Consider the following 26,968-nt stretch of genomic DNA (forward strand, 5'->3'; position numbering starts at 1 on the left):
CGTGAACTCCAAGACAAGGCCCTACCACAAGGTCAGCCAGCGCAGGACAGAGACAAAGTTAGGCCTAGCTCCAGGCAGGTCAGAAACTTACTACGCAGAGGCAAGAAACAGGAGGCCCTACACCCGCTCATTGGGGAGGATCCTGATATGCACCCTTCACCCTACAGTGCTCCGGGATGTGCCTGAATTTCCACCAGTAAAAGGTACTGAAGTGACTACCGTGTCCGTTCCCGTTCTTGCTCTGACCCAGCTGGGTCTCGCCTGTCCTGCACACGCTTTTCTGAGGCCTAGCTCCACCTGTGGGGAGCTATACCATCGAGCTGCCTTACCACCGGCCTCAGTGGACTGCTGCAGCGCTGGTGCTTCTCACCAGATACCACAGTGGCGTGACAAACTCTTATAAAATTAACAATTATCCACCCTTTTAAAGACTGACCCCAGGGTACGGGCCCGGGAGCCGACCACCGCGACATCCCCAAGGCCAGGCAAAGGCCCGGGTACCGAGTCATCCCCATCCCCTGGGCTAGTCACATCCTCCTCCACCTCCTCTGCTGACCTCATCGATTGGCTGACTGTGGGTTGACAGTAAGTGGGATCTCCAACCTCGTCATCATCACCCTGTGTGTTCTCACACCCGTCGTCCTCCGAGCCAACCTCTTCCTGCCCTGACCGAAAAGTCAAGTTGTCGCTCCAATCAGGTATTTGAGTCTCATCATCATCTTCATCATTGTCTCCACCAACAGGAGTTACAGTTTGGGAAAAAGGGTCTACATTATGCTCAGAACCTTCTTCATCTGGTCCTGGATCCGACTAAAGATTCTGGGCATCAGTGCAGATCATTTCCTCGTCTGGATTAACAGAAGCTCTGGAGCAGACCTCCGTTTCCCTGGCTATAGTATGAGTAAACAGCTGTGCAGACTCAACCATCTGTGCTACCCCATACTCAGACGGGCAGCTGGAGACTTGGGAGCTGTGAGGAAGCAAGTGCGATTGGGGTGACACCCCTGAGGACTGGAGTATTTGTGATGTTGAAGTTGAGGTGGAGGAGAGCCCACTTGAAGGAGCACTTGATATCCGCTGAAGCACCTGCTGTTTTTGTGCCTCATCTGGAATTTGTAGCGATGGGCGTGTCCGTAAGAAAGGGATCGTATCACATTGTCCACGAAAAGAAGTAGACATCTTAGCTTGGCTGGAAGATGGTCTTTCTTCTGCAGATGTTACACACCCCCCCCCCCCCCCCACCACGGGGGGGCTCGACCCACTAGCGGACAGGCACCAGTATTGGGAGAGGGGGGCTGGCCGTCAGGGTCCACCGCGGCTCTGGCACAAACCCGGCGACACGGAGGTCGCATGGGCAGGAACGGACTGGCCGTGTCGGCTTGGCACTCCAGAATAGTCCCCCTGCCTGCTCGCGCCCGTAACCTCAAAGGGATGCGCAAGCGGCTTTTCTTCCCAGGGCTGTTCCCCGCCCAACAGGAACGTGGGGGAGCTCAGGTCGGCCTTCCACTGTACTCCCTTACCTCCCTCGCCCGCTTTCCTTCTTCCGTTCTCCATCTAACCCCTCAGCTCTGTGGTGTCTGCTCTCCCTCCAGCTCTCTCCTTCTCACAGTTGGACTACCGCATGTATTCACACTGTGGCGAATCTTTTGGGCCCAGGCATAGGAAGTTGTCTGGGTAATGGATGATATGTGCCCCCTTAGAAACGTCCATTACAACCCATTCGAGGAAGCAACTAAACGCCTCAAATAGTGAGCAGAATCTGGAGCACCCCATGGGCAAACAGCGATCTATATAGTAAGCTCCTTCCCAGAAGCAGCCCAATAGGTGGACACTATTCGGAGGCACAGGTACCAAGTAACCGGAACGCCGAATCAATGTCTGTTTTGGCCATTAGGGTGACCCTTCCCAACTTCTTGATTCGCCTGATTGCCTTGTCAAAAGATGTACAGTATATACTACTGTACTTGGTTCCGCGTCAATGTTGTCGTTTACGGACCTGCCCCTTGGATATTACAAATGGTGGATTAGTCCGAATGTATTGGGTTCCGTTTTTGGCACAACTCACAACGGGGATACCACTACGTCTTGTAAGGAAACTGTTCTGAATGGAACCGCCATTCTACCTAAAGATATTTCTTTTTTTCATTTTCTTGTCACGACATCTGGGTGTTGGTAGGCTGATTTTAGATTTTTACTCCAGCCTTTCTTGATTTTAGAAGGGCATGACATGCCTATATCTGTGTCTCCCCCTCCTTTTACTCCTCCATCTCTTTTCTTTTCGCATGACTATATGTACTTGTCACTTTTCCATGTGTTCGTTGTGTCTTCTGAGCAGTTTGTCAGCTTTTGGACACCTTTGAAGGTGTTTTCTATGTGTTTTTGATTGCCTGCCATTGGTTTTAACGGTGTTCGACGAACCGAACCGAACTCTAACACTATGGGGGTGGCTCAACAATATTCTTTATTCACGGTGTTCAGTGACTGGGTTAACTAGTATGACAGTTTTATATGTTTGATCGTGTCCGACACTGCGATACCAAATGTGTACTTTGTTCATTTTTGTTCAGCTAACATCATAGCCGACACCCAGCTCTCACTACCAGGAGCGGTGCCCCCATGATGTTATCGCGAGGGCCCGATAATTGCCATGGTGACTTGAGGTTGTCCTGACGACCCCCGGGTCACCAGGCTAGCAAGCTATTACAACATTCTCAGAGCATGGTCTAACAAGCTTGTGTATTTCAATAAATTTTTATCAACATTTTATAACATATGAATGTGTGGGAGTGGGATTTGGGAAAAAGGGAGAATTTGGGGGATGGAAATGAATGGAAGGGGACAGGGGAGAGGGATAAGAGGAAGGAGAACCTGAAATTGACTATAAAATGTGATAAATTACAGTAACAAAGCATAAAAAAAAATCTAAAATAAAATATATACAGTTAAGTAACACTATATAAAAGAGTCTCCAGGAAAATCCTGAATTGTTTCTTCTTGGGGGAGAAAGTCCGTGAGAGAGAGTCCATAGGTGAGCAACCATAGATGTGAAGAGGAAGTACATTGCTCAAAAAAATAAGGGGAACGCTTAAACAGAATATAACTCCAAGTAAATCAAACGTCTCTGAAATCAAGCTGTCCACTTAGGAAGCAACACTGATTGACAATTTCACATGCTGTTGTTCAAATGGAATAGACAATAGATGGAAACTATTGGCAATTAACAAGAAACCCTCAATAAAGGAGTGGTTCTGCAGGTGGGGACCACAGACCACATCTCAGTACCAATGCTTTCTGGCTGATGTTTTGGTCACTTTTGAATGTTGGTTGTGCTTTCACACTCGTGGTAGCATGAGACGGACTCTACAACCCACAGAAGTTGCTCAGGAAGTGCAGCTCATCCAGGATGGCACATCAATGAGAGCTGTGGCAAGAAGGTTTGCTGTGTCTGTCAGCGTAGTGTCCAGAGGCTGGATGCGCTACCAGGAGACAGGCCAGTATACCAGGAGACGTGGAGGGGGCCGTAGGAGGGCAACAACCCAGCAGCAGGACAGCTACCTCCGCCTTTGTGCAAGGAGGAACAGGAGGAGCACTACCAGAGCCCTGCAAAGTGACCTCCAGCAGGCCACAAATGTGCATGTGTCTGCACAAACTCTTAGAAACTGACTCCATGAGGGTGGTATGAGGGCCCGAAGTCCACAGATGGGGGTTGTGCTCACAGCCCAACACCGTGCAGGACGCTTGCCATTTGCCACAGAACACCAAGATTGGCAAAGTCGCCACTGGCGCACTGTGCTGTTCACAGATGAAAGGAGGTTCACACTGAGCACATGTGACAGACGTGACAGAGTCTGGAGACGCCGTAGAGAGTGATCTGCTGCCTGCAACATCCTTCAGCATGACCGGTTTGACAGTGGGTCAGAAATGGTGTGGGGTGGCATGTCTTTGGAGGGCCGCACAGTCTTCCATGTGCTCGCCAGAGGTAGCCTGACTGAGGATCTCATCTCGGTACCTAATGGCAGACCCCTTGTGAGACCATATGCTGGTGCGGTTGGCCCTGGGTTCCTCCTAATGCAGGACAATGCCAGACCTCATGTGGCTGGAGTGTCAGCAGTTCCTGCAAGATGAAGCTATTGAAGCTATGGACTGGCCCGTCCGTTCCCCAGAGCTGAATCCGAATGAGCACATCTGGGACATCATGTCTCGCTCCATCCACCAACGTCACATTGCACCACAGACTGTCCAGGAGTTGTCGGATGCTTAGTCCAGGTCTGGGAGGAGATCCCACAGGAGACCATCCGCAACCTCATCAGGAGCATGCCCAGGCGTTGTAGGGAGGTCATACAGGCACATGGAGGCCACACACAATACTGAGCCTCATTTTGACTTGTTTTAAGGACATTACATCAAAGTTGGATCAGCCTGTAGTGTGTTTTTCCACTTTAATTTTGGGGGTGACTCCAAATCCAGGCCTCCATTGGTTAATAAATTTGATTTCCATTGATTATTTTTGTGTGATTTTGTTGTCAGCACATTCAACTTTGTACAGAACAAAGTATTCAATGAGAATATTTCATTCATTCAGATCTAGGATGTGTTATTTGAGTGTTCCCTTTATTTTTTTGAGCAGTGTATAATCTCCTATTCCTTGGCCAAACTTCATGGACATAAGTTTTTATTCAACTGTATTGTGCAAATTTGTGGGTTATACATGTCTAAGTACAGAATGAACCACAGGATCATTCAGCCATATATAACCCCACCATTTATTCTCTGCTTCAACTAGCCTAAGGTTTGCTGATGTCAAACTTGACATGAGTAGAGTAAAAGTTGTACCATATTTCTAGTGTCAAATGCAGCCGAGTTACCAAAAATAGCCAAGTGGCACTGGGTTATAATGTTGGTAGCATTGCCTTGACCCCTAACAGCTCATACAGCAGGGAGAGCTGGTAGTTAGGAGAAAATGTAGGTATACACAGCTGTTACTGTCAGCTCCATATGAACACTTTGTCCAACAGTGAAGCACTATATGCAGTCTCATCACAAATGTTTCTACATTTGGCACTGCGGTGATCATAACCCACAGAATAACGTAAACATAATTACAATGTATGACAGACATCATACAAACAATAGCTGAATAGTCGACAACTAGATAATGTCACGCTGTCTCGGCGTTCAGGAGGTCAGGAGCCTATGCTGACCCTACACTGAGGCCCTGCCTAATCCCTCTACCTGGAGGTACTGTTGATGGTACAGAGGTCCAGGCCGCCAGCGTAAACCTACCTCCTGAGAATCCCTGAACCTCAGTAATCTAGTCCTGAGAAGGACCAAGATCACAACAATTGGGGACAGGACCGTATATGCCAAACACAGTACAAGACGAACGAGACAGTACAAGGGGCAAACCAAAAACCACCTTGCATACAAAAAACTTACACCACTACAACGGAGGGAACACCAACGGGTAAGGGGATAAAGAATAAAGCGAGGAAGGGAAAAAAACACACCAAGTACACTTCGCTCCTACTTCACAATACCACGTATCACTCCGATAGTCTGCATGAAAAGCTTTCACCGACAACCACCCTATCAGAACGGCAGGTATTTGAAGGAGTCCCAATACTGCAGAATTAACTGCAGCTGGGTGAGGCTGGGCCTCCTCTAGCACAGAGAGAGAGAATTAACTCCCTCCCTGCCGAAAAACACCAAGCACCAAAAACTCAGCTGCGAGAAGTCAGGCTGTGTAATCGCGACGATCTTCGTGGCGACACACCCGTGACAGTACCCCCCCCCCTTCTACGAGGGGCCTCCGGACCCTCAGGGCCAGGTTTATCCGGGTGAGTCGTGTGGAAGGCCCGAATTAATCGGTCTGCGTTAATATCCGACGCAGGAACCCACATCATCTCCTCAGGACCATACCCCTTCCAATGAATCAGGTACTGAAGGGACCGGCGATTAAAACGTGAATCGATGACCTTCGATACCTGAAACTCCAAGTTACCATTGACCACCACAGGAGGAGGAGGTAAAGGTGACGGTATCACCGGCGCCACATACCTTTTAAGCAAAGATCTGTGGAACACGTTGTGAATTTTAAAAGTAGAGGGGAGGTCAAGACGAAATGCCACCGGATTATAGAGCAGATCCTATACGGCCCGATGAACCTGGGACCCAGTTTCCAGGAGGGAACCTTAAGTTTTTATATTCTTGGTAGACAACCATACCCGATCGTTCACACTTAGGAAGAGAGTGTCTGGTCCGGACCTATCAGCCATACGTTTGTATCGGTTCCCCATAGAACTTCGATTATACAGCAACCCTTTCCATATCGAAGCGAGTGATGACGAAAATCGTTCCTCCTCAGGAACCCCCGAAGAGCCCCCCCTACTGAAAGTACAAAACTGGGGGTGAAAACCATATGCCCCAAAAAACGGGGACTTACCAGTGGACTCACTGGGCCTATTATTAAGAGCAAACTCCGCCAGAGGTAAGAAAGAAGCCCAGTCCTCCTGGTTCTCTGACACAAAACACCGGAGATATGTCTCCAAACTCTGGTTCAGACGTTCTGTCTGACCATTGGTCTGAGAATGAAAAGCCGAAGAAAACGATAAATGCATCCCCCGCCGTGTACAAAATGCCCTCCAGAATTTGGACACAAACTGAGACCCCCGATCAGACACCACATCAGAGGGTACACCGTGAAGCCTTACAATCTCCCCAATGAACACCTGCGCAAGAGTTTTAGCATTAGGAAGAGCAGGAAGAGCGATAAAATGTGCCATCTTGCTGAACCTGTCCACTACAACGAGTATGACCGTTTTACCCGAAGATGGCGGGAGATCCGTAATAAAGTCCATAGACAGAGGAGTCCAAGGACGCTCCGGGATCTTCAAAGGTAAGAGAGCCCCAGACGGACGGGTACGTGGGGTCTTAGAGCGCGCACAAACCCCACAGGACGCAACAAAAGTTCCCACCTCCCTATGTAAATTAGGCCACCAAAACCGACGCGAAAGGAGATCCACAGTTGCTTTACTCCCTGGGTGTCCTGCCAAAGCTGAGTTATTGTGTGCCTCGATCACCTTTTGTCGCAACTGATCTGGAACAAACAGTCTCCCAGGAGGTCCAACAGGGGCGTCCCCCTGAGCCTCCAATACTTCCTCCTCAAGCTCAGAGAATACTGCCGACACCACCACCCCCTCCTGAAGGATAGGAACTGGGTCATCCGTATTCCCGGCCCCAGGGAAACTACGAGATAAGGCATCCGCATTTACATTTTTTGATCCAGGACGATATGTGACGACAAAATTAAACCTGGTAAAAAACAATGACCACCTAGCTTGTCTGGGATTCAGACGTTTTGCGGACTCCAGATATAGCAGGTTCTTGTGATCGGTGATGACTGTGACCGGATGGATAGCCCCCTCCAAAAAATGGCGCCACTCCTCATAAGCTAACTTAATGACCAAGAGTTCCCTATTGCCGACATCGTAATTCCTCTCAGCGGACGACAATTTTTTAGAGAAAAAAGCGAACGGACGCCATTTACCAGGAGACGAACCCTGTGATAATACTGCCCCTACCCCTACCTCAGAAGCGTCTACCTCTACAATGAATGGCTGTGACGCATCAGGTTGAATGAGTATGGGTGCCGAGGCAAAACATTTTTTCAAGGAAGAGAAAGCTTGACAAGCCTTGTCAGACCACCTAGAAAAATCCGTCCCTTTTTTTGTCATGTCTGTGAGAGGTTTAACCATGGACGAGAAATTACGAATGAATTTCCGGTAATAATTAGCAAACCCCAGAAAACGTTGTAGTGCCTTAAGATTCTCTGGCAGATCCCACTCAAGAACTGCCCGCACTTTCCCAGGGTCCATACGAAAACCAGACGCTGACACCAGGAAGCCTAGAATCTGGAGTTCCTGAACAGCGAACACACACTTTTCCCACTTGGCGTACAGTTTATTATCCCGCAAGATCTGTAACACCTGCCTAACATGCTCCTGATGAGACACAAGATCAGGCGAGTAAATTAAGATGTCATCCAGATAAATAAACTGTTGGAACACAGCCGGGGCATTAGTCAGACCAAATGGCATGACAAGGTTCTCATAATGTCCCTCCAGAGTGTTAAAAGTAGTCTTCCACTCATCCCCCTCCTTCATCCTAATCAGATTGTATGCCCCCCTGAGATCCAATTTAGAGAACCATTTGGCGCCCACAATCTGATTGAAGAGATCGGGGATAAGTGGGAGCGGATAAGGATCTTGGACCGTAATCCGATTAAGTTCACGGAAATCCAGGCAAGGGCGTAGGCCACCATCTTTCTTCTTCACAAAGAAGAACCCCGCGGCCACCGGGGAAGATGAAGGTCTAATATGCCCCTTAGCCAGACTCTCTGAAATATAATCCTTCATGGCCTGCCTCTCCGGACCAGACAAATTCTACAACCTAGATTTAGGTAACTTGACCCCAGGAAGCAGTTTTACCAAACAGTCATACACGCGATGAGGAGGTAGTTCCTGACACCCTCTTTCCGAGAACACATCCTCAAAGTCAGCCAGAAATGGGGGTAAGACCCTAGGAGCGACCGTACCGATGACCGTATTCATGCAGTTTTTTTTTTACAGAATTCACTCCATTGGCTTATCTCTCTAGATTGCCAATTAATAACCGGGTTATGCTTAGTTAACCAAGGAAGGCCCAACACAATAGGAGTGGGAAGACCCTCCAACACGTAACAAGACAACAGTTCTTTATGTATCGCCCCCACCTGAAGATTTATGTTATGCACCGCTTGCGAAAAACTTTCCTGACCGAGAGGCCTGGCGTCGATCGAGAATATGGGGATGGGTTTAGCCAACACACTCAATCGCATACCTTGAACCCGAGCAAACCCAGCGTCCACCAGATTAGCCCCGGCCCCACTATCCAGAAGAACAGATAACCTCTCAGTTCTCGTACCCACCACCACCTCCGCCGGTACAAGAAACTGAGACAAACCTAGGGACGAAATACCTACTCCCAGATTGCCGTCCACCACACAACCTGGGATCAATAGTTTTCCGACGACTCTTAGCTCTGCGAAGGACGGGAAGGACACCCCCCAATAAAATGTCCCTTTCTCCCGCAGAAGAAACCCCTTCCTGTCTTGTGGCGCACCGCCGGTCCCCTCCCCCGAAAGGATGTCCCTCCTAACTGCATAGGCTCCTCTGGACTGACCAGGGGAACCTCCATATAAGGAACCCTTGTAGAAGGAGGAGTCATCACAGAGGGTGGAGTTATCCCGCACGTCTCCCGAAGCCGTCTGTCAATGCGACTAGCAAGGGCTATAGTGGCTTCCAGCGACGCGGGAGAGTCATACTGTGCCAACATATCCTTTAATTTGTCAGATAAACCTTGACAAAACTGCCTCCGAAGAGCCGGGTCATTCCACTGGGTGTCCGTGGCCCACCTACGGAACTCTGAACAGAATTCCTCCGCTGGACGATCTCCCTGCTGGATCCTACGTAACTTAGATTCAGCAAGGGAGATCTGATCCGGGTCATCATATACAAGACCCAGAGCAGAGAAAAACCCATCCACTGTCCGGAGAGCCGGAGAGCCCGGGGGAAGAGAGAACGCCCAAGATTGGGGGTCCCCTTGAAGGAGCGAGATGACTATTCCCACCCTTTGTTCTTCACTCCCCGATGACCGAGGCCGCACCCGAAAGTACAACTTACATGCCTCCCGGAAAACAAAAAACTTGTCCCGTCCCCCCGTGAACCTGTCAGGGAGAGCTACTTTGGGTTCTGATCCGGCTTGCTCCAGGGGATACGAAACCTTGGACTTAACGTCCGCCAGCTCCAAGGACAAACTCTGCAACTGCCGAGCTATATTGGCTACTGGATCCATGGTGGCTGGAGAGAATCTTTTAGTGGGTCGGTGAAAATGTCACGCTGTCTCGGCGTTCAGGAGGTCAGGAGCCTATGCTGACCCTACACTGAGACCCTGCCTAATCCCTCTACCTGGAGGTACTGTTGATGGTACAGAGGTCCAGGCCGCCAGCGTAAACCTACCTCCTGAGAGTCCCTGAACCTCAGTAATCTAGTCCTGAGAAGGACCCCGATCACAACAATTGGGGACAGGACCGTATATGCCAAACACAGTACAAGACGAACGAGACAGTACAAGGGGCAAACCAAAAACCACCTTGCATACAAAAAACTTACACCACTACAACGGAGGGAACACCAACGGGTAAGGGGATAAAGAATAAAGCGAGGAAGGGAAAAAAACACACCGAGTACACTTCGCTCCTACTTCACAATACCACGTATCACTCCGATAGTCTGCATGAAAAGCTTTCAGCGACAACCACCCTATCAGAACGGCAGGTATTTGAAGGAGTCCCAATACTGCAGAATTAACTGCAGCTGGGTGAGGCTGGGCCTCCTCTAGCACAGAGAGAGAGAATTAACTCCCTCCCTGCCGAAAAACACCAAGCACCAAAAACTCAGCTGCGAGAAGTCAGGCTGTGTAATCGCGACGATCTCCGTGGCGACACACCCGTGACAGATAAAAGGCCAAATATATACAAGAAAAAGGGAGCAATTTAAGGAACATTTTCCGAATTTTAACATGCCCATTAGCGGTCAAACATTACAGGAAGCAAAGAGCAGGCAAATGCTAAAATCGCTTAAAGAGACTGTCAGCACAATGTCCCCATTCTTCCCCCAAATCGGATATTAATAATCTTTTTATTTATATAGCACCAACATATTCCACACGCTTTACAATTCAGACAATTTACAGATATTTTCAGGTTGCTTTCTGAAAGATAAGGACACAGATCCATCAAGAGCAGCTATTTTCTTGTCGGTCTTAAGGAGGGGGCACGGTGGGCCCAGACGCTCTTAATTCCTGAAGAGGTGCATCAGATCTATGCTATCTGAATCAGGAGCAGCATGAATCAACCATTGGCGGTGCTAAAGGTAGACTAGATTAAAGGTTAAAGAGCTCATTGTTGCTCTGTTAGTAGAAAAACCACAGCAAAAATTCTGATGGCTGGAAATCCTGGATTTCTCGTAAGTCATCTCCAGCTTTTGATCTGCAAACATCGAGGTTGCAGAAATAAAGAAGTAAACCAGCTTCATTGTGGAACCCTAGATTTCATTGGACAAACATACTGTGGACGCTGAAAAAAATATTTCTCCCAGCCAGTCCAGTTTAGCTTTACACACGACAGGCTTGATTCATGAACAGAAAGCTTACCTGGAAAGTGAGGTATCTTTACACCATCTAATTTGTAGGAAACCCCTACTTTAATTTCTGAAAAAACATCCAAAATGTCAAGTTTTGTAAGTGCCAGCCTGTAACATAGAAACATTCATTAATCTAACATTCAAAACATTTTGGCAAACAATGTACAGATAAAAAAAAACACAATATGTACAAACTTACGCTGTGAATCCATTGATCATGTGAGCAAATCTGAGCAAAACCAGATCCAACCATCCACATCTTCTCCTCCTACCAGTAGTAACTCCGAACTCATGGCCCCGAGTCTGGAGAATATCTCCAATATCCTAATAAGAAACATGTACACAAGTGTTTGTGAAACTTTAAAATTCTTGTTGCCTTCCAAAATTCAATTCACTCTCAATAGTAAAAAACTCATTTAACAAATATCCTTTAGTGAATCGGTTATGCAAATATAATCAGTATTACGACTACTTACATTACTTTGCTCAGTCGGAAAGGCACCAATACCAACTCGAGTAGTGTATGCTTTTACCACTCCATAAACATCTCCAATGCTTTGAGGTGGAATGCCAAGGCCAGTACAAACTCCTCCAACAGTACAATTTGAAGAGGTCACAAATGGATAGGTACCTGCAAAGTTTAACAAAATTGACATTGCATTTAAAAATCATTTTCCACTGCAAATTGTTCAGGTTTAAATCTATGATGTATTTTCAGCTGGCAAGACTAAAAGGGTTGTCAAAGCCCACATACTAAATGTATCCGATACAGAATACAAAATTTAAAACAATTTTGTTTTCATACAAAAAAAAAAAAAAAACCTAAACATTTATATTTTGCCATTACATTCCTTTATGGTGGGAGATACATAGGGAAGGTGACAATTTTTAATGTTGTATTAATTATATAATCAATTATTTTTAATACAAAATGAAAAAGTACAACTTTCATTTTTTTTTATATATATTCATTTTTACCTTAGATACTGGTGGCTGCCATTTTAATTTGGGAGTGTGTAAATGTCAGAGCAGGACAGTTACACACCTCACTTATGGCAATCCTGGGCATAAGAGACTGCGGTCACCCGTCCAACCGCATCTGTAACATTGAGCCCGCTCCTCCTGCCTTTTAGCTACTCCCCTTGGGCTGTCCAGGTCGCAGCTGTGGGAGGAGATAGCGGCCATCTTTGTAGAGCCTGCTGTGTATGTTGCGAGCGCCACTTTCCCCTGTCATTGCACGTACTTGCTCAGTGCGTGCGATGACAGAAATTGCCGGCCGGAGACTCGGGGAGAGGAAGTGCTGGGGAGCAGAGGTCCCGGGTGAGTATCTGCAGGGAGCGGTGATGCACTCTGTTGCACCTCCCTTTGCCAACATCTTTATGGCCAATTTCGAGCATACATTTGTATACACCAACACCTTGTTCAAAAAACACAGGGCGATATCAACACAGTGGAAACTTTTTTTCACCTATATCAATCAATGTGTACCCAATCTGATATTTACCTTACATTATCATGGGACTAAACTTCATTTCCTGGACACCAACGTCCTCTTAGACAAGGAGGGTGTTCTGACAATGGATTTATATATTAAAACAACTGATAAGAATAGTTTTCTCCACTACTCTAGTTGCCATCCAGCGCACATCAAAAAAGCATTACCAAAGTCACAATTCCACAGTATTAATCGCATGGTCTCCAATGATCTGACACGACATACACAGCTGTATGAGATGTGTGATGAATTTAATAAGATAGGGTAGCCCAACACTTATCACTTGACCAGTCCCGAGAAAGTGCAGCCCTGGATCACCCTAGGATGTAATTGGTCAATAACTACCATCCACTAATGTGCCTCATTCATCAGTCCATTAAAAAGACATTGGCCACTTTTAGGTAGATCTTATCCTAATATACAAGAGTTTTTGGTGCCACCAGGATTTGTCACAAAAAAACCCCCCAAAAAACAGATAATCTTAGAAACCTATTGGTTAATGCCGATATTGGCTAGCAGACTGTGGTTAGTGCACAAACTTTTCTGGTGACAACGGAGGGGCACTTTTCCATGTCTTCACTTCTTGCAGTGTTCTAATATCATAAAAAATGATCACTTTACGCATCCCAGATCTGATAGAAAATTCCCTATCAGAGGTTTTTTTTTTTTTTTTTTTTTACTTGTGACTCCTCATATGTGAACTATCTGATCAAGTGCCCTAAGATACGTGGGCGAGACCACCCAGCATATGAGAGACCGCACCTGGCAGCAAGTCTACCATTAGATGTAGAAAAACCATGTTACCAATACCATCACACTTTGTTTCTGCAAGTCATAGTGTGGCACAACTTCATTTCCAAGTGTTAGAAACGGTAACCAATGCGAGAAGGGGCGGCAATAAAGTCCTTGAATTAAAATAAAGAGGCCTTCTGAATTTTTAGGTTGCAGAGGTTAGAACCTTTAGGGCTCAATAGAGAATACGAGGTTTTCTATGGAATAGTCACATATAGGCTTACATATTGGCCTCCAATGTACTTATTTTATATGTTATGTTTTAGTGTCTCATGCAAGTCCTTTTTGTCTTACAGGTCATCTAGGTTTCCATTAGGTATCAAAACACACCTCTATGTTATATGTTTCCTTTCCTCTTTCCTTCGCTACACCTTATGTATTATTGCTTGTTCCCCTTTTTTATTTTCTCTCCCAGTTTTCCCTATTAACTGTATACTTTTGAGTTTTGCATTTCCTTATGCTTCCTACTTCCCCTTTCAGATCATCCCCTTTTACCTATGGTTCTTACTCTTCAGACATTGTCACTCATCTGTAAAAAGAAACATCCCCCCCCCTATTCTACACATAATCAAGGTCTTCATACACCTTTCCTATACCTTACATGGGCTTAAGGCGCCAGCGCACAGTAATCTGGTCTTATCCACTGTTCTGCGCATGTCAGATTTTCTTTGTCGCTCCGGACCGCTGTTAAGAGGAGACTTTGTGCAGCAGGCCTTCATGGTAAAATAGCTGCTAGGAAACCACTGCTAAGGACAGGCAACAAGCAGAAGAGACTTGTTTGGGCTAAAGAACACAAGGAATGGACATTAGACCAGTGGAAATCTGTGCTTTGGTCTGATGAGTCCAAATTTGAGATCTTTGGTTCCAACCACCGTGTCTTTGTGCGACGCAGAAAAGGTGAACGGATGGACTCTACATGCCTGGTTCCCACCGTGAAGCATGGAGGAGGAGGTGTGATGGTGTGGGGGTGCTTTGTTGGTGACACTGTTGGGGATTTATTCAAAATTGAAGGCATACTGAACCAGCATGGCTACCACAGCATCTTGCAGCGGCATGCTATTCCATCCGGTTTGCGTTTAGTTGGACCATCATTTATTTTTCAACAGGACAATGACCCCAAACACACCTCCAGGCTGTGTAATGGCTATTTGACCAAGGAGGAGAGTGATGGGGTGCTATGCCAGATGACCTGACCTGAACCCAATCGAGATGGTTTGGGGTGAGCTGGACCGCAGAGTGAAGGCAAAAGGGCCAACAAGTGCTAAGCATCTTTGGGAACTCCTTCAAGATTGTTGGAAGACCATTTCTGGTGACTACCTCTTGAATCTCATCAAGAGAATGCCAAGAGTGTGCAAAGCAGTCATCAAAGCAAAAGGTGGCTACTTTGAAGAACCTAGAATATAAGACATATTTTCAGTTGTTTCACACTTTTTTGTTAAGTATATAATTCCACATGTGGTAATTCACAGTTTTGAAGCCTTCAGTGTGAATGTACAATTTTCATAGTCAAGAAAATACAGAAAAATCTTTAAATGAGGAGGCGTGTCCAAACTTTTGGTCTGTAATAAATATATATATATATATTTCCTTCTGATACCAGTGTTCCACCTGACCTGCTTGACATACTTATTAACCTCTTTACACACGTCGGCTCCCTCCCGGAGTCGGCACCTTTCTGGGTGCATGACAGCTGATCTGTACAGCTATCATGTGCCCATAACAGCTCCAAGTGGAATCGCGTTCCACCCAAGTCTGTTAAATAGTTAAATGCCGCTGTCAATCTCTAATATCGGCATTTAACTCGCGCTTACCGTAAGTGCGTCCTAAACCCCACCCATCGGTGACCCCGTCACTTGATTGCGGATCACTGATGGGTTGGCATGACAACCCAGGGTCTGAAGAAGACCCCTGCGATTGTCATTGCCAGATTGTTATCATAGCAAGTGAGCAGTTCTGCTACACACAGGCGATCAGAGAATTGCAGCTTCAAGTCTACCATGGAGACTCTTGAAGCATGCAAAAAGTAAATAAATGTTTTTAAAAATATTAAAAAAAAATATATAAAAGTTTAAATCACCCCCCTTTCAAAATAAAATAAAACTAACAATGAACTCTAATCATATTTGGTATTGCAGAGTTCAGAATCGCCTGATCTATCTATCTATCTATCTATCTATCTATCTATCTATCTATCTATCTATCTATCTATCTATCTATCTATCTATCTATCTATATATATATATATATAAAGAATTAATCCGATCGGTTAATGGCGTAATGAAAAAAAAAATCAAAACGCCGGAATTAGGTTTTTTGGTCGCCGTAACATTGCAATAAAATGCAATAACGGGTTATCAAAACATCGGCTCTACCCCAAAAAGGCACCAATAAAAATGTCAGCTCAGAGTGCAAAAAATAAGCCCTCACCCAACATCCGGGTCAACAAGCATGGGCATGTTAGGTAGATCGTGCTCAGTGCACGATCTATATAACTTGTGTCTGCAGGGGCTGACAGCCTGCATAGCATAAGGATGGAATATTTTTTCAAAAGTAAAGAAAAAAAAGAAAAAAATGACGAAGATATGGCAACTAATGTTTGCTACTTGAGTTTGCATCAGGTGTTCAGGTATGGACAGAGTATCGCGGATGCTCGAGTGACAAGCTCGAGTTTCTGCCCAATGTTTCGCTGCTGTTTTACAGTAAAAAAAAAAACCTTGTGGGGATTGCCTGCTATGCACGAGCGATCCCCGCATGTTTTTTTTTTGGGGTGTCTAATAACCATGAAACATGCGGTGCGGGGACTAGAGCATGTCACTCGAGCACCCACGATACTTGGTGCATACCCATGTACCTAATGCAAACTCAAGTAGCGAGCACTTGCGCTCAAGACTAATGACAACTTATTCAATATGATGACCTAATGTTATCAAATTCTGTGTCGTACCTCTGGGTTCAAAATGTTCACTATACCCTTTGATGAAATCCCTGAGGGGTCTAGTTTCCAAAATGGTGTCACTTGTGGGGAGTTTCCACTGTTTAGGCACATCAGGGGCTCCCCAAACGTGACATGGCGTCCGCTAATTATTCAAGCAAATTTTACAATCAAAAAAATCAAAATGGCGCTCCTTCCCTTCCGAGCCCTGCCGTGTGCCCTAACAGTGGTTTTACCCCATATGTGTGGTATTAGCGTGCGCAGGAGAAATTGCACAACAAATTTTGGGGTCCATTTTTTCCTTTTACCCCTGCGGAAAAAAATTATTGTGGTTTAAAGTAACATTTTTGTGAAAAAAGTTAAAATGTTTATTTTTTTTCTTCCATATTCCAAAAATTCCTGTGAAGCACCTGAAGGCTTAAACGTCTTGAATGTGGTTTTGAGCACCTTGAGGGGTGCAGTTTTTAGAATGGTGTCACTTTTGGGTATTTTCTGTCATAAAGGCCCCTCAAAGTCACTTCAAATGTGATGTGGTCCCTAAAAAAATGGTTTTGTAAAATTTTGTTTCAAAAAATGAGAAATCGCTGGTCAACTTTTAACCCTTAACTTCCTAACAAACAAAAAAAATTTGGTTCCAAAATTGTGCTGATGTAAAGTAGACATGTGGGAAATGTTATTTATTAACTATTTTCTGTGACATATCTCTCTGATTTAAGGGCATGAAAATTCAAATTTTGAAGATTGCGAAATTTTTACCAAAATTTCCAATTTTTTTCACAATCAACTGCAAGTCATATTGAATACATTTTACAACTATGATGAAGTACAATATGTCATGAAAAAAAAATATCTCAGAATCAGGGGGATCCGTTGAACCATTCCAGGGTTATTACCTCATAAAGTAACAGTGGTCAGAATTGTAAAAATTGGCCTGGTCATTAACGTGCAAACCATCTTCGGGGGTAAAAGGGTTAAGATTATTTATTTGTAGAAGCCATCCTCTTTCCAACTTTAGCTTTTTTTACAGAGGTTATGTTTGCATCAAGAATTTGTTGAAATTTCATTGAATCCATTCTTCCCTCTACTTGCAAAAAGTTACCCATGCTACTGGCTGCAACACAACCCCAAAGTGTGATTGATCCACCCCCATTGCTCAATGGTTGGCGAGATGTTCTTTTCCTGAAATTCTGTGCACCTTTTCCTCCACACATGTTTTTTTCATTATTGCCAAAGAGTTCCATTTTAACCTCATCGGTCCCCAGGACTAGTTTCCAAAATGCATCAGGCTTGTTTAGATGTTCTTTTGCATACTTCTGAGAGTGAATTTTATGTTTAGGACGCCAGAGAAGTTTTTTTCTGATGACTCTTCCATGAAGGCCATATTTGTGCAGGTGTCTCTGAACAGTAAAACAATGTACCACAACTCCAGTCTGCTAAATCTTTCTGAAGGTCTTTTGCTGTCAAGCAGGGGTTCCGATTTCCCTCTCTATCAATCCTACGAGCAGCTCTCACTGAAAATTTGCTTGGTCTTCCAGACCTCATCTTGGCCTCCACTGTTCCTGTTAACTGCCATTTCTTACATTACATTTCAAACTGAGGAAAGGGCAACTTGAAAATGCTTTGCTATCTTCTTATAGCCTTATCCTGCTTTGTGAGCCTCCAACATTTTCATTTTCAGAGTGCTAGGCAGCTGCTTAGAAGAACTCGTGGCTGCAGCTTTTGGGCACAAGGTTAGAGAAGGGTGGGTTGTTATAAAGCTGGGAAATTTGCATATATACACTGCTCAAAAAAATAAAGGGAACACTCAAATAACACATCCTAGATCTGAATGAATGAAATATTCTCATTGAATACTTTGTTCTGTACAAAGTTGAATGTGCTGACAACAAAATCACACACAAATCATCAATGGAAATCAAATTTATTAACCAATGGAGGCCTGGATTTGGAGTCACCCCCAAAAATTAAAGTGGAAAAACACACTACAGGCTGATCCAACTTTGATGTAATGTCCTTAAAACAAGTCAAAATGAGGCTCAGTATTGTGTGTGGCCTCCATGTGCCAGTATGACCTCCCTACAACGCCTGGGCATGCTCATGATGAGGTTGCAGATGGTCTCCTGTGGGATCTCCTCCCAGACCTGGACTAAACATCGACAACTCCTGGACAGTCTGTGGTGCAACGTGACATTGGTGGATGGAGCGAGACATGATGTCCCAGATGTGCTCAATCAGATTCAGGTCTGGGGAACGGACGGGCCAGTCCATAGCTTCAATGCCTTCATCTTGCAGGAACTGCTGACACACTCCAGCCACATAAGGTCTGGCATTGTCCTGCATTAGGAGGAACCCAGGGCCAACCGCACCAGCATATGGTCTCACAAGGAGTCTGAGGATCTCATCTCAGTACCTAATGGCAGTCAGACTACCTCTGGCGAGCACACGGAGGGCTGTGCGGCCCTCCAAAGAAATGCCACCCCACACCATTACTGACCCACTGCCAAACCGTTCATGCTGAAGGATGTTGCAGATCGCTCTCCACGACGTCTCATGTGTTCAGTGTGAACCTGCTTTCATCTGTGAAGAGCACTTTGCCTATCTTGGTGTTCTGTTGCAAATGCCAAGAGTCATGCACGGTGTTGGGCTGTGAGCACAACTCCCATCTGAGGACGTCGGGCCCTCATACCACCCTCATGGAGTTGGTTTCTAACAGTCTGTGCAGACACATGCACATTTGTGGCCTGCTGGAGGTCATTTTGCAGGGCTCCTCCTTGCACAAAGGCAGAGGTAGCGGTCCTGCTGCTTGCCCTCCTACGGCCCCCTCCACGTCTCCTGGTATACTGGCCTATCTCCTGGTAGCGCCTCCAGCCTCTGGACACTACCCAGACAGACACAGCAAACCTTCTTGCCACAGCTCTCATTGATGTGCCATCCTGGATGAGCTGCACTTCCTGAGCAACTTCTGTGGGGCAACTTCTGTGGGTTGTAGAATCCATCTCAAGCTACCACGAGTGTAAAGGCACAACCAACATTCAAAAGTGACCAAAACATCAGCCAGAAAGCATTGGTACTGAGATGTGGTCTGTGGTCCCCACCTGCAGAACCACTCCTTTATTGAGTGTGTCTTGATAATTGCCAATAATTTCCATCTATTGTCTATTCCATTTGCACAACAGCATGTGAAATTGATTGTCAATCAGTGTTGCTTCGAGATAGAGATAGATAGATATATATCTCTATCTATCTATCTATCTATATATATATATATATATATTTGCCTAAAATACAAATAAAATGTGTCATGATTAACTTCAGCCCTTTTAGTGATCATTTGAGCTTCAACTAGCTTAACTGTTCACAACAATAATAATTTTGACCAGGAGTGCCCAAACTTTTACATGCCACTGTAGCTGAAGTAGAGCAGTTGCAGAGAAGAGCGGCCAAGGATAAAAAACATTGAATAATACAAATAAGTATGAGGCCAACAAAAGTGCCCCCAAAGACAGTAAGATACCCTCCACAGTGAATTCACACACACACACACAGTATAATGGGTCCCTCATAGTCCTACATACAGTACAATGGGTCCAACATAGTCCTCCATTCTGTATAATGGGCTCAGGATTGCCTTCCATATAGTATAAGGCCCCAGTCTTTCATACAGTACAATGGACCATGCATTTCCTCTCATACAGTATAATGGGCCCACTTAGTCCTTGACAGTACAATGGGCCCTGCAATGCCTTCCATACAATACAATGGGCTCTGCATTACCTTCCATACAGTGTAACGGCCCCACATAGCCCTCGATACACTATAATGGGCCCCACATAGTCACTCAAAACACTAGAATGACCACATATTAAAAAAATAAATAAATACTCCCCTCTCCCCCACTGCTCGGGTCTCTGAATCTCTACAAAGCGGACGCATTGTAGTGACGCAATCGCGCCCGTTGTGCTAAGACGTCAGACACAGACTGATGGCAGAGGGAGCGATAGCTGACGGCTCCTTCTTACATCATTGCATTCAAATGTATCGGCATCTAGGATGTTGATACAGTTGAAGGTGCAATGTTGAGCACCCCCCCTGCGATCCAGATTTGGCCCGCGGGCTAAAAGTTTGACATGTGTGGTCTAAATGAAAGCCAGCTTAATCAATCGCAGATGGTAATTATTCACTGTAAGAGGAGTGAGACTATGGAACTCTCCGCCATATGATGCAGTACGGTCAATTCACTAAAAAACATTCAAGGAGAATATCTTCAATATTATTGAAGAATATAATATTAAAAATTATGGGCAATAGATTCTGTGATGGGACGTTGCTCCAGGGTACTAGTCTGAATGCCGTATGTGGAGTAGGAAAGGAATTTTTCTCCTAATGTGGGGTAATTAGTCTCATGTGGTTCTTACCTTCTTATGGATCAACATGTTAGATTGTGTTCAAACTATGGACTGGTGCCTTTTTTCCACCTATAAGGTAAAACTCTTAAGGTTTTCCTTTTAACAATATGAAATAAATAAACTACTCACCAAAGTCAATATCCAGGAGTGCTGCATTCGCACCTTCCACCAAAATTTTCTTTGGAGTGCTGTGAATAGCTTCGTGTAAAAAGTAAACACCATCCTTCACCATGGGTCTTACTTTTTCAGCAAAGTCCTTAAAGAAGAAAAATAAAAAAAGTTAATCTGGTTTTTACAATGCATCTATGGTAGAATAAATACACCCATTAGACCCATAGTCTTTTATTGTGTGCCAATACTGTACTGTTTGCATTTGTTTAGGTGCTGTGATTAAGTATGCCTTTTTTTCTGTACTAAAAAAGCATTGTCTAGCAGTGATGGCAAACCTTTTAGGCTATGTGCACACTTTCAGTATTTTATTGCAGAAATTTCTGCAAAGTTTCTGCACCCCTTGGCAGCAAAAACGCTGTGGGGAAAAAAATGTGGGTTTTTTATGTTTTTTGTACAGCAATGAATGCTTTTTGGGAGCTAAATAAAGATATTTGAAAAAAGAAATGCTTTAACCCTTGTATTACCATCGGACCTGAGGTGAGTATATTGAATAATTTAAATGATTAAAGACTGTGTGTTGTATTTCAAATAAAGTGTTTTATTCTGTTTATTTAACTCCTTACTTACAGGTTTACTAACGAGGGCGTCTGGTTGACATCTTCATCGCTACACAAAGGGCTTAGAGTCAACGACACCTAATCCCATAAAACCTAATTCCATTAGCCCCAATTCCCATTCATGTCATTTCTGGAGCAGCTGAGAGCTGCTATTTTAAGCCTAGGAAGGAGCCATTAAGCTAACATGTTCCCTGCCTATTAACAGCTCACAGCCAATACATCCCCACGATCAGCAACCAGCAGCACTTTGGACGCAACATATTTTAGCTGAGTCCAAAACTATGTTCTAATGCCGCAATTGTTTGGTCAGTATATGCAGATCCACCACATGTACAGACAAAACAAGTGCTGCATTAGAATATAGCGTTTTGGACACGCCAAACATTATGAGCTACCGTAACTACAGTCCCTGGAGTTTAATCAGCTTAAGATCAGCTGACGAGCTCCGGTGACCTCACTTACTGCATCATTGTTGCATGAGAAAATTCTCACGCAGCACTGGTGACGTAAGTGAGGTCACCGGAGCCCTCATCTGATCATGAGTTGACTGAACACCAGGGACCGTAGTTACAGCAGCTCAGCGTTATACACTGGCGGGAGCGATCACACTCCAGTCAGTGTATACAGTGCTGCCAGGTGATCGGATCGGCATGGAACACTCATGATGACGGCGGTAGGAGAGTACGAAGTGTTTTCATGTTAAAATAAAATTTTCAATTTTTTTTCCTGTTTTTAAATGATCCAATAAAGTTCATATTTTACCAGTTGGAGTGCCGATTTCTCCTTCCGGTTTGTTTTTAAGTTAGTAGCAATTTATCTGAACTTTTTTTTTTACACTGCGCACAAGCGCCAGCTGAGGAGACCACTTCTCCCCTCAGCCGCGCCTGCTCTTGCTATTATCAACGGAAGCTGCCGTAGAATAATAGGAGTAGTCTCCTGTGAGCAATTCTTTGTGCGCTTTTGCCACGTTTTGACTCATTGACTTGAATTGAGTTAGTCAAATAAGCAGCAAAGCCGCGAATATTTTTAGGCTATGTGCACACGAAGCGTTTTTGCTAAAATAACACAATTTGGGTCTAAAGTAACATTTTTGTGAAAAAAGTAAAAAAATGTTCATTTTTTTCTTCTACATTCCAAAAATTCCTGTGAAGCACCTAAATGGTTAATAAACTTCTTGAATGTGGTTTTGAGCACCTTCAGCGGGTACAATTTTTAAAATGGTGTCACTTTTGGATATTTTCTGTCAAAGACCCCTCAAAGTCACTTCCACTTCCAAGTCACTTCCAATGTGATGTGGTCCCTAAAAAAAGGGTTTTGTAAATTTTGTTGGAAAAATGAGAAACCGCTGGTCAACTTTTAACCCTTAACTTCCGAACAAAAAAGAAAAATTTGGTTCCAAAATTGTGCTGATGTAAAGTAAACATGTGAGAAATGTTATTTATTAACCATTTTGTGTGACATATCTCTCTGATTTAAGGGCTGCTCTAGTATGCAATGCTGTCTGCTACAACAGTGACATCAGTGATGGCTGATGTCACTGCTGTAGAAGTGACACCGATCGTCGTGGGACACTCGTTGGCGGTGTCTGCGTCGTTGATGGAGGACAGGTGAGGGATTTGGTTGCCTGTTATTTTACGTTTTTTTTTTTTTTTCAGGAGATCGAGGGCTTCATGGACGGAGTGTAATAAAAAAAATTGTAGAACCGTGTGTTTTTTATTTCATTAAAATAATTTATTCTGGCCGTGTCTTTTATTGAAAAAGCGGCGACCACTTTACTGCGCGGTTCGTAATGGGGGGGTGGGAGGGGGTGGGAGCGCATGTGCCCTTACGAGAATTGAGACGCACGCTGGTGAGCACATTTTCCTCGTGCTATGGAACGCATGATAGCTTGTTGGACCGTGCCACCGGTCTCTAACGGATGAAATATCCGGTCAATTAGGCGCGTTGTAGGCATTTTGAATGATTTACAGATGAATGAGAAGGGGGCTTATAAAAGCAGGGGTTTTTGAACAGGACGACTCTCCAATACCAGCACATTTATCATATGGGGGACTCTCCCCGGACTCCCAAAATGCTCTACAGAGAGATGGTGGAGACTCTGTGATTTAACACATGGAGGACTCGTATAATGACAAGGTTTTACTTATCTATTATATCCATGAGAGCTTTGGCTAAATAAGATACTCCTGATGAACCTTGTTAAAGGGGAAACGCGTTGAGTTGTATAGCCATTGAGTCTTACACTGTGTGCAGAATTATTAGGCAAGTTGTATTTTAGAGGATTATTTTTATTATTGAACAACAACTATGTTCTCAATCAACCCAAAAGACTCAAATATCCAAGCTTAATATCTTTGGAAGTTGGAGTGGGTTTTTTTTAGATTTGGCTATTTTAGGAGGATATCTGTTTGTGCAGGTAACTACTACTGTGCAGAATAATTAGGCAACTTAATAAAAACCAAATATAATCCCATCTCACTTGTTTATTTTCACCGGGTAAACCAATATCAGTGCACAAAATTTAGAAATAAACATTTCTGACATTCAAAACCAAAAAAAATTGTGATCAACATAGCCACCTTTCTTTATGATGACACTCAACAGCCTTCCATCCATAGATTGTCAGTTGCTTCATCTGTTTTCGATCAACATTGCATGCAGCAGCCACCACAGCCTCCCAGACACTGTTCGGAGAGGTGTACTGTTTTCCCTCCCTGTAGATCTCACATTTTATGATGGACCACAGGTTCTCTATGGGGTTCAGATCAGGTGAACAAGGGGGCCATGTCATTATTTTTTTCTTCTTTTAGACCTTTACTGGCCAGTCACACTGTGGAGTAGTTGGATGCATGTGATGGAGCATTGCCCTGCATAAAAATCATGTTTTTCTTGAACGATACCGACTACTTCCTGCACCACTGCTTCAAGAAGTTGTCTTCCAGAAACTGGCAGTAGGTCTGGGAGTTGAGCTTCACTCCATCCTCAACCCGAAAAGGTCCCACAAGTTCATCTTTGATGATACCAGCCCAAACCAGTACCCCACCTCCACCTTGCTGACGTCTGAGTCGGAGTGGAGCTCTCTGCCCTTTATTGATCCAGCCTCTGGCCCATCCATCTGGCCCATCAAGAGTCACTCATTTCATCAGTCCATAAAACCTTTGAAAAATCAGTCTTAAGATATTTCTTGGCCCATTCTTGACGTTTTATCTTAAGTTTCTTGTTCAAAGGTGGTCGTTTTTCAATCTTCCTTACCTTGGCCATGTCCCTGAGTATCGCACACCTTGTGCTTTTTGATACTCCAGTAACGTTGCAGCTCTGAAATATGGCAAAACTGGTGGTGAATGGCATCTTGGCAGCTTCACGCTTGATTTTCCTCAATTCATGGGCAGTTATTTTGCACCTTTTTTGGCCAACACGCTTCTTACGACCCTGTTGGCTATTTGCCATGAAACGCTTGATTGTTCGGTGATCACGCTTCAAAAGTTTGGAAATTTCAAGACTGCTGCATCCCACTGCAAGACATCTCACAATTTTGGACTTTTCAGAGCCCGTCAAATCTCTCTTCTGACCCATTTTGCCAAAGGAAAGGAAGTTGCCTAATAATTAAGCACACCTTATATAGGGTGTTGATGTCATTAGTCAACACCCCTCCTCATTACAGAGATGCACATCACCAGATTTACTTAATTGGTAGTTGGCTCTCAAGCCTATGCAGCTTGGAGTAGGACTACATGTATAAAAAGTATCATGTGATCAAAATACTCATTTGCCTAATAATTCTGCACACAGTATATATTGCCAAATCAGTGCATATACATATATTTATTCATGACATGTAATTTATAAACAGCAATCATGAGCTATATATGAACTGATCTGAGCTGTATAGGCATTGAATTATGGATACACTGACTGGGCAATATATACATTTATTATTCTTAAGTCGATCCCTTGTCCATGACAACTTATAAACTGTGATCATGAGCTATATATAAACTGATCGGGCAGTGTGTATCGTTTTGGAATGGATCCTCTGTCCATGTCATGAAAGTTAAACAGTGCATTTTAAGATTTATCCTTCTATGTGGCATGAGATCCAGTAACAGAAAATTTAAGAATTGATCCATGTATGCGTATTGATTATATCTATGGACCCTTTTGTATCTGTGGCCAAATTGTGCTGATCAGGGCTACAGATATTTATTTTTTTTGTATTTGTCACAAGAAATTGTTTGTTCTCCACTAAGAATCCCGGTACCCCATTGGCCAACATTGTAGGGTGTTATAGGGACCCCAGGGAGAGTCATCATTGAGCGGGGGCACCATTGCGCAGGAAAATAGGGTGCCAACCTCCACGGCAAGGCAGGGTGAGATAGGGCCTTAATAGGGTGAGGCACTATCCCCTCCTTTTATTGTGCACTGATATTGTGGTTTGCTATTTTATGGCTGTTAATATTTTATTACATATATTAAAGGTTCTATTTTAGAATTTGCCTTATACTTTACCACCAGCATGTTGTCGCCACATTGGGCTCACCCTGAGAAGCTGCCCAATTAGCAACCAAGGGAGTTGCGCAGAGTACCACATGCTGCAGTAGCTATGGCAAAGAGGGATTTGAAGAGTGGGGTCAATTCCCACATAATTTTCCACTTGCTCACATGACAGGGGGCTGAATCCACGTGTCCTTCCCTTCATAAACCCTAAATCTGTGTCTGTACCCTGATGTATACTCGCACAATTCCGTACCTTGCCCTCTTACTGTGCAGTGTATTAGGGAGTCCTCTACTCCAGGTCTGGGCAAACTGCGGCCCGCGGGCCACATCCGACCATTTCACTGCATCTGTGTAGCCCGTTGACACAGTCAGCCAGACGCAGGAGAAAGCCTAAGCTGTGATTCTGATGTTACTCAGACTCTGAACTCAGATTACAGCTCCGCCCCTCCCTGTGGATGCCGTCTTATCATTGGGACCTGATTGGATCAGGCCCCAATGATGTTAACCCTTTGCTATCTTCTATATGCCACGATCTATAGTGATTGTGGCATTTAAAAGATAGTGAGAGGAGAGGGGGTCGTCCACTTGAGGGGGTTGTCATGGCAGCCGGAGGTCACATGACCGCCTCCGGATCTGTATGGTGTCCTGTTAGACTCAGCCTGCAGCTGAAGTCTAGCAGGAGACACTGACTGTGAAACGGCCAGCAAAGTTCTCATGCAATGCAATACATGTCTATTGCATTGCATGAGAACAGTGATTAGAAAAATAAAAATTAATGTCCCATACAGGACTAAGTAAAAATGGAAAAAAAAAAGTCTAAAAAATGTTTTTCAAACTGTTTAAAAAAAAAAATAATCACAAAATAAAAATAAAATATTAAA

At 44.4% G+C, this 26,968-nt stretch overlaps 1 protein-coding gene across 2 annotated transcripts in view; it reads right to left on the reverse strand.

Annotated features, from left to right (window-relative positions):
* LOC141257200 (adenylosuccinate synthetase isozyme 2) overlaps positions 1 to 26,968 on the reverse strand; it is a 107,420-nt gene that overhangs the window by 12,649 nt on the left and 67,803 nt on the right. For both annotated transcript variants that reach the window (XM_073671446.1, XM_073671448.1), the window contains exons 9-12: positions 20,995 to 21,121; positions 11,717 to 11,871; positions 11,440 to 11,564; positions 11,251 to 11,348 (exon numbers count right to left, since the gene is read on the reverse strand). In XM_073671446.1, coding sequence (XP_073527547.1) covers positions 11,251 to 11,348; positions 11,440 to 11,564; positions 11,717 to 11,871; positions 20,995 to 21,121 — 505 coding nt within the window. The remainder of the gene's footprint in view (positions 1 to 11,250; positions 11,349 to 11,439; positions 11,565 to 11,716; positions 11,872 to 20,994; positions 21,122 to 26,968) is intronic.

Source organism: Phyllobates terribilis, unplaced genomic scaffold (genome assembly GCF_046119375.1).
Source record: "Phyllobates terribilis strain yellow unplaced genomic scaffold, ASM4611937v1 Scaffold_3__8_contigs__length_932513732, whole genome shotgun sequence".
NCBI classification, from domain to species: domain Eukaryota; kingdom Metazoa; phylum Chordata; class Amphibia; order Anura; family Dendrobatidae; genus Phyllobates; species Phyllobates terribilis.